The following is a 14,705-nucleotide window of genomic DNA, read 5'->3' as shown; positions in this document are numbered from 1 at the left end:
AGGAATGCTGCCTTCCAATAGGTGGTACTGCAGAGGTATTCTTCCATCTCCCTTATTTGCATATTACCCAGAGCAGCATGAATGGCCTTATAAGTCTCCTCACTCACGAACCTTCTAGGTGCTCTCCCTAAGAAAAGAAAAGATTTCCTAACCCACATCACAGGGCTCTCACTAGCCAAGCCAGAAACCGACTGCACACTGATGAGGGGCAAATACCCCGAAACAGCTGTCTGCGTATGGATTTGGGCTTGGCTTTCAATTCCCAGTCATTGTTACAAGGCTTGCATAAAAAGTCTAACATTGACTAGCAGGAATGCTGCCTTCTAATAGGTGGCGCTGCAGAGGTATTGTTCCATCTCCATTATTTGCATATTACCCAGAAGAGCATGAATGACCTTATAAGTCTCCTCACTCACGCACCTTGTAGGTGCTCTCCCTAAGGAGAAAAGATAGCGTTCCTGACCCATGTATCATACTAGCATAAAGGGGTTGTCAAGTTAAAAAAAATATAGCGGCTTTCTTCCAGAAATAGTTTCACAGCTTTCTCAGGTTGCGTCTGGTATTACAGCTCAGTCCCATTGAAGTGCACATGGCTAAGCTGCAATACCGCTCCCAACCTGTGAGCAGGAGTGAAGTTCATCCCCAGTGTAATTGAGCTTCCCTTTCCCCTTAAAAGGGTTCTATCAAGATTGCAAGTTAACTTGCTGATCGGTGAGGTGAGACCCCCACCGATCTCCAGAACAGGGCTAGCTGTCACTGCGAAGCCCGCTTCTTTCCTCGCAGTGATGTCAGAACGAATGGAGCGCTGGCTAAGCATGCACAGTTAGCGCTCCATGCATTTCAATGGGACTGGCAGAAATAGGTGAACTGCTCCCACTCAGGTATCTCCGCAATCTCCATAAAAGTGAATGGAATGCTAGTGAGCTTGCACAACCATTTGGTCTCCTCCCCCCAAAAACCCATCTGTGCTGTATAGACTAGGGTGTGGATTCCCATTGAAAGTAAAGGAATGCGGATTCCACTGCAAATCAGGCAGTCTGAACAATCATCTGGTATACGTGTAATCTTGCTCATTGATATCTTTGCATTGACTTGCGCTATAAAGCACATCCTACATGGTGGCAATGCCGGCCGTGACTTACAGTAGTGCCAATACTTACTACAGAGGATCGGAGATGAGGGGGTTTGTAAGGTTAGAACGGAGCCGTCCTTCCGTGGGATGTTGACTCTGAACACAAGCCTCGCTCGCGTGCTCTTCTTCTTGGAACCGGCGATCCCGATACGGGCTTCGACATCAGCGTTCCTGAGTTTCAGGATCCCAACACAATCAACCCTGTGATAAGAGCAGGAAAGGGTCAAGGCCGTTAATGCAACATCTTGGCTGGGTATGGATGCTATGGTAATTATCGTTGAATTGCAATTAACACCAAACTGGGGGGGGGGGGGGGGGGAAGAGAAGGAATACCAAAAACTGCAGTTCAGTGAAACAGCTGCAAAAGCCAATATTATATGTTGTAGAAGGTTATTAAATGGCTCCGGGTACAGGGGGACACAAATAAAAGGCAATGCATGAGGCAATGATGCTACCCCATCTTTGGTTTCTGCCCTCAACCTCAAGGAAACGTCAACCTTATAGTAACGTCAAATAGTGGAAAGTATTAAAAAAGACAAGTTAGTAGGCCTGATCTACACTGAGCGACCACTTTATTAGAGCCCCCAGACTTTGACGACTGGCGCTTCCCTGTATGGAAACCATCCCTGTGACCACAGAGAATTTGGCGCAAGCAGCATGAATCAATGACCCCTTACTATCAGGCTGGTGGAGGTGGAGTAACGGTGGGGGAATGTGTTCTTGGCACATGCTCTGATACCCGTGGATGGACGCCATCACAAACTGCTGCAGACCAAGGGAGGTCAAACGCGATATTACATGGACATCTCTTAATAAAGTGGCCAATCAGTGTACATCAATGATCTCCTGTCCCTTTTAGGAGGATCATAGTCATGCCTGGTAATGGAGTCGCTTTGTTTATTTCTGCATGTCAGTCTACAGTAGGTTATATGTGAGGCCCGCAGAGCTGCAAGGAATGTAGCTGAAGGCAAATCTTCCTATATAAACAAAGTATTAGGCAGATGAATTCCAGTTTAGGTCTAAAAATAAAATCACATCCGCGGCCCCCGTGGGCGATCTACACCTGGGACTGAATACAACACATCCCAGGTATATATCACCCAAGGGGCCGCGGTCCGAGGTGTATATATCTATATCACCCAAGGGGCCGCGGTCCGAGGTGTATATGTATATATCACCCAAGGGGCCGCGGTCCGAGGTGTGTGTGTGTGTGTGTGTGTGTGTGTGTGTGTATGTGTGTATGTATGTATGTATGTATGTATGTATATATCACCCAAGGGGCCGCGGTCCGAGGTGTGTATATATATCACCCAAGGGGCCGCGGTCCGAGGTGTATATACCTATATCTATATCACCCAAGGGGCCGCGGTCCCAAGTATATATATCACCAGGTATCACCAAAATCTGCATGCACTAAACACAGAGAATAGAACCCACTGATTTCAATAGGTTAGTTTTAAAAAGCGCGTTTTGCACTGGCGGGGAAAAAAAAATTAAACCCGCTTTATTTTCCTGCATTTTGTGCAACAGAAGTCACATAGAAGTCTATGAGAAGTGCGAAAATATGCAATGGGAAGGATGTGACTGCGCAAAACGCAGGGAGAAGAACACATCTGGAGCTCATTAGACCTAAATAGCCACTAAATCCATGGAAAGGGTCTGTCATGCTCATGTGAAAGGGGCTTGGGTGAGCAAAAAGCACAGCCCTATGTGCAGACCTGCGTGTAAATGTACCTCTTCAAACCTCACTTATGCGCAAATATGCTGCAACAAATGCTTTTGTGCATAAGGGCAGCTTCACATGAGCCTACGTTGATAAAAATGAATATCCTCAACCGAAATGATAATTTGTTGGGCGCCATTTAGCAATGAATGATCGTTCCAGCTGACCAATGACAGACTATCGTCTAGAAAGAAAGAAAAAATGTTTCCCTTGAAAGAACGCTCCCAGAAAGATCTTTTGTCCATCGCCCAGCATCATTGGAAATGTATGGCCAGTCTAAAAGACTGCGACGGCCAACATGGATTATACGGTGTATGGCTGCGTCTGTTTATTCCAGAGCTGTTCACCCGTCACCCATCCTTCTATCTAATGTGTGAGGCCATCTTTAGCCCGAAATCCCCTTCCTGTCCCATCAGCAGCTCCGGATGCTGCTCTGTGCTCCTTCGCTATATACTACAGCTCTGCTTATTCAGATTGACTGCCATTTGTAATCACTAGCCCACCACATTTTCACCATGGAGATGCCAATTTGGTTTAATTGTAAGCTACAAGCAACTAAAGCACCAATAATCTGGTGAATGCTGTATACACTGACGTGCCAAATGTCATGGGATAGCAGTATGTAAATTGATTCTCAGGTGACACTTGGGGTCGCCCTCCCTTGTATAGATTGTGAGGGGTTATCTTGTGAGGTTGAACACCAGCCAGCGTGCTCATGGCAAGGCGATGTGAATTATCGGAGATCCAATGAAGCATCATAGTGGGTAGCAGACGGGTGAGATACTCCAATTCTGAAGCTGTGCGGGCATTTAACATTCCCCGATCCACAGTGTCACATGTGTAACTGGAATATGCCATAGAAGGCATTACTGGCCTGCCCACCGTTGCTTATTGAATGCGTCCAATAGTCCGCGTGAACAGACAAGCAACTCTGGCACAAATCCCATCCACATTCAATGCAGAAGGCCTCACAAGTCAGTGCAGCGCTCTTTAGCCTCCGTGGGGTATGGTCGCAGAGCACACTTAAGCGTGGGTCATGGTACCAGTTGTTTGGAGCGGATAGTAAGGTTTGTGTATAGGTCAGACCTTATGTAGCAGGGACCCCGGTCATCAACAAGGCACTGTGCATGCTGGGAGTTCCATAACTGGTGTGGCATGTGATCTCTTGGCATGGGTTGGGTTCACCGGGCCATCATTGACCAATACCTGCTATGTTTCACTGCTTGTTGACCCCCCCAGCGATAAGATATTGCAGCAGGATAATGCATTGGGTCATCGGGCCAAAGTTGTCCAGAATTAGTCTGAGGAGCAATCTGGAGAGTTCCTGCGAATGGTGTGGCCTGCATGTGCGCCTGACATCAGCCCAATCAAGCATTTATGGGATGTGGTGGAGAAGATCATTTGCACCCAAAATCCAGCACCTACAAATACCACGGAGCTGTAGGTGACTACCCATACGGCATAGCACAGCATCCCTCAAAACACCTTCTGTGCATTTGTGGAATCGATGCCACGTCGAGTTGTTGCACTGCGCCAGCCTAGAGGGGGTTCTATACGACATTAGTTCCTGTCCCATGACTTTTGGCACATCAGTGTATAGGAGCTTCAAAAGAGCTTTTGTAAGGTGGAAGCTGAAGATCTGCTCTAAAACATGCAGAGAAGTCTTTTTTTTATAATTATTTTGCTTTTAAGTTTTAATTAGAATATAATCCACTAATTTTACTCAATGACAAGAATGGGAAGAAGCCTTGTGCCTCAGTTACATTACTGGTGCATGCATAGAATAGTGAAATCCTCTACTAGGATATAAAACTTGTATCTCCGCCCAATAATAACCTTATAAAAGAAAAGAAAATTACTCATAAAAACCTAATAAAGCTGGAAGTGCTTTTATGGATGATTTCTATATTTCAGCAGTGGTTTTGCAAAGGCCAAAAAAATTATAGGGTCACTATAGGGGTTTTTTTTTTTCTTCTATGCAGGAATTCAGGAAAGTCAGCATTCTTTGTACGGTCCAGCGGTAATAGAATCTGGAATTTCTGCATTTTAGATAAAAATGTCCGATAGGAGCGGCGTGCACGCATGGCCCGGTGACATAAACCTATCACAAGGGGTCCAGCAATTCAGCTCCGGAGGGTGGGAGCTGCTGGTAGATGATTTACTTACGCTAGAGTCATCATGTTGCTGGGGTCAAGCATGACCTCTATGACTGTGGTGCCCTCTATATCCACTTCCTTGCAGGGAGTTGTGTTCCTCCCAGTCACTCTGCAGGCCTGGTAGAATCCGTGCGGCTTCACTCGGCCGGAATCATTGCCTACAAACACTTGAAGCACCACGGGCTCATTATGACCTTCCAGCTGGAAAAAAAAAAGGAAGAAAATCTCATTACGGACTTGGATCCCTTGCTATATGATGCTGGCGTTCTGCATGCACCCCGCACTGGCTGCAAACCATACACCGGTTTTAGAATTCATGTACTTAATATGTGCAATACGCTAACTAATATCTTACCGGGTTCACATTAGGACACTCAGAGGAGTTAGATAATGCATCAACTATATTAAAAGGGTTATCCTACTAAAACACATTATCCTCGATCCACAGGACAAAGGAGAACTGCTGGGAGCCCAACACTGGGACCCCCACTGATCCCAAGAATGGGAGTCTCCAAGGTCTGCGGAAGAATGGGGCAGTGACCACCCATGTGCGCTACAGCTCTATTCATTTCAATGGGACTGCCGGAGATAGTTGAGCGCTTGTATTAGGAAGTGTTACAGGCAATGCTTCATGGGAAAAAGTATGCAAATTAGTTCCCCTTCAGAAAGAAGAAAACTGTTTCTCTAGTCCTCTCCCGTATAGGTAAAGGTCCATTTAGACACAACGTTTATCGCTCAACATTCGCTCAAAGCCGTCTTTTGAGCGATTACCATTGCGTCTAAATGACGGGACATCGTGCAGGTCTCGTGCATGATTTGTTCCTCGCTCAATTCTAGTTTTCTTGAATTGAGCGATAAACTCTTATTAGCGGTGCAGGCTGTTATCACAGTCGTCAGCACTGATAAGATTCTTTCAGCTCATGTCCTGCTGGTAGTTTACAGCGGGACACGAGCTGTAAGCGTGGAGAACAATACAGCTGTTTCTTATGAAGAACAGCTGTATTGTTTGTCGAGTTATAGTGGCGGTGTCCCGCTCTGCCTACATAGCTTTTTAGTAGCTACTTACTATAGACTATGCAAAATGATCACTCAAAACTGTCACTCAAACTGTCGTTTGAGCGACTTTTGAGCGATCATCTGTCAATGTAAATGGAGTACAAGTCAATGAACCTTCCCATTCATTACAATAATGCATGAACATCCAATCTCTCGGTTGGTTGGGGAGTGGACTTAACTGATCCCAAGACAAACCATTTGTGGCCATGATGATGTTTATCAGGAGACTGAATAGTTGCTTTAAAAAGGACCATAGTTCCATTCTAGAGAACGTGATTTCCAACAGGTTCCGCCAGCTACCATGCGGGTCGTTGTATGAGATGCATTCGAATTCTAAGGTCTCCTAATTTTTTTGTATCAAGAATAGGAGCAAATAGAAACATGGGACACGGTTTAGAAGAAGTGGAAGAGACTGCCTGCTAAGTTGGCATTTCCGTAGGAAACTGAAAAGTTTCCTCCAAGTGGGTGCCATGAATCCATCAAGACATAAATTCTGCTTCTGGGACAGCCCTTATTTAGGAGCTTCTTTCTGTCATTAGAAAAAAAAATTATATACTTACCCATTCCTCCCCAGTCAGCCTTCTTATCACATCTTCTCCCCGCCGATCTTCTCCTGGGTCCTGCAGTCCTCCTGAGTCACCTCACCTTCAGCCGGCTGATTCTTCTTCTTCCGGTGACGAAGTGTCCATTCTTGGCAGTCTCCTTCCTGCAGGCCAATGTACGCCAAATCACTAGTGACGTAGCATTCACTACCTAGCAGGGAGTGCCAAGCTATTGCCAAGACTGCGCAAGCGCACTGTCACTCTGCAATAGTATATGAACACTCGAGGCGAGACAGCACGCATGCGCAGTTTCGGCAATAGATCAGCATTCCTTGCTAGGCAGTGAACGTTACATTAGTGACGTAACCTACACTAACCTGCAGGAAGAAGAATGCCAAGAATGGACACTCCATAACAAGAAGAGGTGGAGGATCAGGCCGGCTGGATGTGAGGTGACCCGAGGGACTGGAGAAGATCAGTGATGAGAAGATGCTTGAAGAAGGCTGCCTGGGGAGGAATAGGTGAGTACTGTTTTTTTTTTCTAATGACAAAACCCCTTTAATGACAACAACTATGAAGTGGTTTCTCATTGCTTCCTACTCACCTGGCCTTGGCCAATTTTTGGCTTTTTCCAATGATAAAAGGACGCTCTCTGTGATTTTCCAGTCGTGCGGCACTCCTATCAGCAATTTTCCAGTGGGCAAAACAGACCCTAAAGAAGCGTTCACAGCAGCTATGTAATCAGGACGTCATGAAAAATGTGTATGTCAAGAGGTAGAGAACTACTTTCAAGCTTTCTAGGGTAGCTTTTTTTAGAAAACAAATTAGGAGACCATAGAACTTGAATGCACCTCATAGCCTTACACTAATCGAAGAACCATTCTCTACAGCAGTACATAGTACTGAAACCCCATCCTTGTTTCGCGTGATCATGACACCTACCTTTACTGTAGGAAACCCCTGTTGTGTCCGGTCCTTCACTGAGCCGCGGCTTCCCTCGGTCAGGTATCTAGCACGATGCTGAGTCTCAGGCTGTACCACAATCTTCAGATCTTTCCCTTCGCACTTCGATGGAAACTGCTCACACAGTAATGGACTCCTCTTCCCTCCCTTCGGAGGCTCAGGGGCTCTGAGGTGAACGTCATAAAATAAATTCTGAGTCTTTACAGCTCCACAGATAGAAGACCAAAGAGGGAAAACAAAACTACATCCACTTACTATGCTACACTATGAGGAAAGAAGAGAAAAAGGACAAGTGGAGGGGTTACCAATATCGACCATATTACCTACTCCATATATATGTGGACCCTGACCGCTTGCTACGGCCTCATGACTTTACTTTGGACTATTTGTCAGCATCTAGCTCTGACAGCTACTCCCAATCATTTCAAAGGAAAGCGAGTGCTCACAAGGGACCCGTTTTCCACCAGTGACCAGAGCTAAACCCAACTTATTGGGGGTACTAGCGTCCCATTTCTCAATAGGTCTTCTGTGACATGTATTCATTCATTCATTCCATATATAGATTCCAAATATATATCTATCATGCACTGTATTACTTGACCCCAAAAGGTGGAGATCTTACTAGATGATGGATACTATCGCCCACTCTCCTGCATGCAGTAGTGGTCACCAAAGTAGTCACAAAAAATGTCACAACACTACATAAACTTTTAGGGTTCTCTATTATAAAAGGGTGTAAGGTTTTCTTAAATCATACTTTCTTTATTCCTCTACAAATTAGAGCAGCAGCCTGCATTTAATGACCAGCCATGTTGGACAACCACCGTATTTACTAAGGCTCCTCGCCAGGTTTCTACCCACCAACTAGTCAGCTGTAGCTGCAAGAATGGCTGGCAAGCCCTCAAACCAATGGTGCGTCTGTGTGCTACATAAATGTGCCATTCCTCCAGAATAAAGAGGGTCCGGATTCTGGCTGATAATATGAAGAGGAAGGAAACAGATGGGTAATCCCATCCCTAGAATTCCCCATTGAGGTGTTTCGTAAGAAGCTGCCTAATCCAGGCAAAACCCTTCAAGTGGCTCAAAATCCCAACTTTCAAAAACAAACACACAAATTAACCTTGTAAAATCCTATAGAGATAAAACAGTTTACAAATTTACATACGACACATTAGATGTTTGCATAGATCAACCTACAGGCCTGCGGCAAGGTTTACCAAGGGCTGTTGGCACAAGCCCGGTTTAGGGTCTGTTTACTCCAATAGATTTAGCGTTTGGACGAGTCAACGATGTTCGTCGTTCGATTGTTGGCTGCCTTTATACTCAACGGTTCATTTTCTCTCTCTTGAACGATAATCATTGCATGTAAAAGGGCCTTTAGATGTGAAAAATGGGTAAAGTGGGAAACTTTGAAGAAAACTCTGCCACAAATGACTAATATGGGTCAACTTGTGGAGCTACAATGGACTTATGGAGGATCACCATCAACGCTGCTTTTAAGTGGCCAACGCAGAAGTTTCTGTCGACTCTGGCAATTACTTCTGAAAATACAAACTATGCAAGGACTATGAAATAGTGGCATCCATTAGACGCATGGCACAAGACGGAGAGAACCGAAAGCCTACAGTCCTGTGCATGGCAGCTTCCAGGAGTGCGGGACTTATTTATGGCTGGATTCAATTACAGAGGAACAATGTATTTCGCAGTATTTAGATTTTAGCAGATATCCTATGTGTTAATGAATATTGCCTTAGAACATATCATGACGAGCCGTGCCAAACGATAGAAGAATAAATGTATGTAATCAAATTTAGGAGATGATCATTAATTGAGCCACTTATGTTCATCGGTGCTCGCCAGGTATCAGTACGGGAAGATTTGAAAATTATAATGTAAAGCCACAATCCGAACTACCGTTCAACAATATAGTTATAAAAGGATCATCTACTTTCCAAAACCCATTCTCACAAACCCAGCTTTTGTCTAGAGTAGTTACTAAGCGCACCTCTCACTCTGGAGGACCTGTCCCGTCCTGCATTATAAAGACGGCCCATTGATTTGAATGGACGCTACTCTATGTAATGCTTCATTTTCCCTGTGGTGGCGCTGCAGAGAAACTGAACACTTATTACCAGGTTACCCCACATGAGGGCCGTGGATCTCAGAAGGAAGGGGAACTTCAGGATATGCTTAATTTCGAGGGGCTACAGTGGTCCTTTTAGACGAGCCAATTCTCGTTTGAGCAGTGACATCACCGCTACCTCATTTGCGCTCGTGCAGCCAGCTTAGACAAGGAAATGCATCGTTAGCCCATTCAAACGAGAATCGTTCATTGTCTGCTTAAGCGAATACAGGGACTGAAGACTGCCATTTAAAGCCAACGGTCAGCGAATGAGACAACGATGATTTTTATGCTTGCGTAAAATAAACAACGAATGAAAAGCGAACTATTCTCATTAGTCGTTCAGTCACGTTTAAACCGAACGATTATCTTCACTTTCACTCGTTTGAACGTTAATCGGTAAATCTAAAAGCACCTTAACAAATAGGGACTGTCCAAAACAGAGAACCCCCTCTGAATAAAACACTAAAATGGACTTCTTGCCCATAAACACTTTATACTCTACCTATAGTATAGGCCTAAACAGCTGAGGTTGAAGTCGCCATGTTTTCAGGGCAGAAGTGATCAACTACATGGCTTAGGAAAACAATTAACATTAACGGAGAGCAGTGGGCCACATTATCCAAGTGCCCCCCTCCATGGCAGAGGAATACAGAGAGGGCACCAAAAAAAAAATCAAACACATGAGAAATACCAGGCAGCTGCTCTCCATAGATGTCAACGACCTCCTAGATGGAAGTCCAAATACTTTCTTCTTCTACGATGCAGAACACAGCAGAGCCACCAATAGATATTGCAAGTGTATATGTAATCTACGTTACGTTGTAGTCAAGGAATTGATTCAAACATGGCAGCCTAGAGATCAATTGTTCGGCCACCTAAGAGGTTTCCACAAAGTTATAGGCTTATAATGATTATTTTCAGGTTCTATTCTCAAGAATATTGAAGACCATCACACAATGACTGTTTCATCCAGGGGCGTAGCTAAAGGCTCATGGGCCCAGGTGCAAAAGTTTATCTTTGGGGCCCCCAACTTCTCTTAACCCTTAAGGCGTAACTTGAAGCTCCTGGGCCCCAATGCATAACCTGTAACAAGGCCCCCAACTATAATGCTTTAGTCATAGTACTGGGCTCTCTATATGGAGAAGAGAGGCCTTATGGGTCCCCTAAGTCTCCTGGGCCCGGGTGCAACCGCATTCCCTGTACCCTCTATAGTTACGCCAGTGGCTTCATCCAACTTCAGATGTTTGCAAAGTCTTCTGCATGTTGGCCTTTGGTATATAAAGTGCCTAGAGCAGGGGTGTCCAACCAGCAGCCTGTGGACCACATACGGCCCAGAATGGCTATGAATGTAGCCCAACACAAGATTGTAAACTTATTTAAAACATTCTGAACATTCTATTCTTTTCTTTACACTATCAGACGTGCTCGTGGTGACTTGGCAAGGCAGTTAAGTAACATTATTTGGATTATTAAGGGAAGAGGGGGCCCGTGCAGGCTGAATCTGGATGAGACAAGGCCACATGAGATACCTGGCAAATGCCAGGCTGTGAGCGGCGTGCCCGGGCTTGCACGTAGAAGGTGGCATGGACTCCAGTTTGGAGTCCATATGGCCTGGTGGCGGCGGGGTTTATTTGGAGGACTGTGGAGATTGATGGGGGGGTTGTTTGGGGCTTTCCTAAATACAATGTGAAATATCCCACAAGTTTTATGTTGCTCTCTTTTCTTTTAATTCATAGTGAAAAATATCAATGGCGTAATAACTTTAGTACATGCCATATTAGCGATCGCAAATGTTGGACCTGGTCAACGATTTCAAAAGACTCTCCGAATGGGACGCTCCATAATTAGGATTATTATGCAAGAACTTTTTTGATCATCTGTGGTGGCAGATATCGCATAAATTATGCATGGACCTTAACAGCTTTCGGTAGGGTTTATGTATTTAATGTGTGGCCAAAGACAACTCTTCTTCTATCAAGGTGGCCTAGAGACTCCAAAAGGTTGGACACCCCTGGCCTAGAGTATCAATATGGAATACAGCAACTGTGCAGTCTAAAGTTTCTAACCATTCTATCATCTTCACTAGAGATGAGCGAGCATACTCGCTAAGGACAAGTACTCGATCGAGCATTGTCCTTAGCGAGTATCTCCCCACTCGGAAGAAAAGGTTCGGGTGCCGGCGCGGGTGACAGGTGAGTTGCGGCCATGAGCAGGGGGGAGCAGGGGGAAAAAAGAGGGAGAGACAGATCTCCCCTCCGTTCCTCCCCGCTCTCCCCCGCCGCTCCCTGCCCGCCACCGGCAGCCGAATCTTTGCTCCTGAGCGGGCAGGTACTCGCTAAGGGCAATGCTCGCTCATCTCTAGTCTCCACCTTCCCTGGTTGAACTCAATGGGCACATGTGTTGTTTCAACCACCCCAGCCACGGAGCTACAAGTTACTCTAGTGTTGATTTACATAAGAACAGTGAAAGTAAGAAAGGGAAAATGTGTATTAAAGTCAAATACCAACCCATTTCCAGCCTGGCCGTTCCCTTTGCTGTCCGAGGCGAGCTGGGAGAGAACATAATGTGGAGCTTTGGCGCTGTCTGCATCAAAAACGTCCATGTTGGAATCTCGTCGCTTGGCCCCGGGCCTCTGCTTGGTGTTTCGTTTGCGTGACTTACGTGGGACCTCTGTGTTATCGTTGTAAGAATGGGAACTCATGTTGCTGAAATTAGATGCGGAGTCTTCTGTCCACATGTTGCAGCTCTGCTCAGAATCCAGTCCACCCCCTTCATCTTGGCAGGACATCTGACTGCTATCCAGCAGGTCTTCCGGGGGTGGAGAAATGTTTAGGACTGTCCATCTCAACGGCACGGACTGCTGCCGTCCCGCATTACTGGCTAACAGCTGTTCACTTACCCCTGGCTTACTTACCCCCGCGGTAGAGGATTGCATAGCTTTGGTATCGGTGAGTGAGGTAGAGTAATTAGAAGGGCTGGAAGTGGTGGTAAAGGAACTGCGAGCACCGCCCATGGTGGAAGAGGAGGAAGATGAGGCATCTGCAGTGTATAATCCAACAGTAAATACACACATTTTCACCGGCACTGGCCAGCAGTCCCAATGGATTTAAGTGATTTTTTTTTTTTGCCTTCAAAAATATATCCAATTACTTTTATTCCCACAGAAAAATGTTGAAATTTGGTAAAAATTGAAATCCAAAAAATTGGATCAAATACTACTAGTCAATAAAGGGCACCGATCACTTAAAATGCCCAAAATATATCGGCTCTGCCAATAATGTTCAAGACAAAAAAAGGTATAAAATCTAAAAAAGAAAAAAAGTTACATAATTTGACCTTCCTTAATAGAATTTAGAATTTTCTTTGGCCAATTGGAAAAAAAAAACTGTATGTAAACCCCCCTCACAAAATGTGTTTATAGTAAATATTTAAAAATTGCCAATTAGTACGTGTCATTTTAAATTTTTTTTTTTTTTTTGAGTGGGACTGACTGTAGCCACAAAATATTAAAATAAGTTTCTAACCTATGAAGCAGAGAACTACAGGTCATTTTTAATGCAGACACTCCCTGCTTCAGAGGCAAATCCTGGAATAAAAATATGAGAAAATAAATGAGAAACAGCTGCTAATTATTCCAGTTAATCAACTATTAAAAATAATAAAGAAAAAAAAATAGAGTATAAGACAAACTCATGTATCTGGCAAAATGGAACTGATACGGTGTGTTGGAGACTAAAAGGAGGGTAATTACAAGAGGCCGGGCGTTGACCTTCAATAACTTTCTGGAAAGACTGGTTGGGTGACAGGCGTAAAGTTATCATTATTACCGGTGGGTTTATTATGAAGGCAGCAAAACTTTAGAAGGTGACCTTTTATATGTGTTTATGTTTATTGGGCAAGTGAACCGCAACATAATAATATATTGAACCCACCTTGGCCTTTCCTTTTACTTTAAAACACATGTAGCCGCACGGCAGACAAGTAGGTTGGAGTTCATATATCGGTGCGTTAAATTCTTAGTCTAGTAAAGACTCCTTTATTAACCCTTTCCAATCCAATTTGTATCCTGGTTTTCCTAGGGGGGGCTTACTCTTTTTCTGCCATTATAAAACGGCGCCATCTGCTGGCTAAAGCCAGTACTGCATGAAGTGACATGTTGGATAGGCTCCGACAGCTGGTAATATACAGTAAGAGAACCCCGACGGACGTCTTCCAACATTGGAGCTGTACAGCCTTAAATCATAATGTCTTTAGACGTCAGACAGTGGATTGGAAAGAGTTAATGAAATTCCAAGATAGACGGGCAGGAAATAAAGTAAGCCGGTTAGTAAATGGTCTTAACGAGGACAACCGAATTCTATACCATAAAGATTACTTACCCCTCGAGGGTAAAAAGTTTTTGAATATGGATATTTCTGGGAACACCTGTTCTTTAAAGCAGTTGTATACTTTAACTCTTGGCAATATGGGAACAATTACAAATACAGCAATTGATATTGAAATTCTAATTTTTAGGCAATTAAGGAGAAGTAAATCTCGTGAAATCTCTTATCAGTTCCATTTTACTCTGTGTTTGTGCACATTGCTATATTTTGCAGCTGAAACAAAAAAAAAGAAAAAAAGAAAAAAAAAATATTCAGTGACTTTCCAAAGCATTCACATTTAAAAGAAAATCATAGTACTGTATAGGTGCTGTGCTTGTTTTGGGTCATGCATTAAGAAAATGCTTCAATATTAATGTTACAGAACTTCAGATTTTGGTTGACCAGATTTGAAGACACTTTGCTTTTAGCATACGCTCTGCAGTTATTCCGATTTTTTTTTTGGGATCATTACCATAAAATTTATGATTTTTACATCGTTTCTCCTTCTCCTTCTACACTATTTAGGAAAATAAGGGAAAGAAGGGATTTATTCACAAAGCACTAGTAATATAGGATATGGTTTGAAAAAATGCCTATTTATAAATTGGGTTTTTATGAATTTTTGCACATTTTTTTTTTTTTAT

The 14,705-nt window shown here is 44.0% G+C and overlaps 1 protein-coding gene across 5 annotated transcripts in view; it reads right to left on the bottom strand.

The window, feature by feature from the left end:
- The window catches only part of NFAT5 (nuclear factor of activated T cells 5), a 117,582-nt gene that overhangs the window by 34,607 nt on the left and 68,270 nt on the right, over positions 1-14,705 (bottom strand). For 3 of the 5 annotated variants that reach the window (XM_066584136.1, XM_066584138.1, XM_066584137.1), the window contains exons 3-6: positions 12,205-12,736; positions 7,552-7,738; positions 5,022-5,212; positions 1,161-1,333 (exon numbers count right to left, since the gene is read on the bottom strand). In XM_066584136.1, the coding sequence (XP_066440233.1) occupies positions 1,161-1,333; positions 5,022-5,212; positions 7,552-7,738; positions 12,205-12,736 (1,083 nt within the window). Of the gene's footprint in view, positions 1-1,160; positions 1,334-5,021; positions 5,213-7,551; positions 7,739-12,204; positions 12,737-13,221; positions 13,284-14,705 lie in introns of all 5 variants that reach the window. The other 2 variants (XM_066584140.1, XM_066584141.1) reach the window with 1 other exon arrangement.

The sequence above is a fragment of the Eleutherodactylus coqui genome, chromosome 11 (genome assembly GCF_035609145.1).
Source record: "Eleutherodactylus coqui strain aEleCoq1 chromosome 11, aEleCoq1.hap1, whole genome shotgun sequence".
In the NCBI taxonomy this organism is placed as follows: domain Eukaryota; kingdom Metazoa; phylum Chordata; class Amphibia; order Anura; family Eleutherodactylidae; genus Eleutherodactylus; species Eleutherodactylus coqui.
Note: the sequence above shows the minus strand (reverse complement) of the source record. Positions and strands in the feature narration are given on the sequence as shown.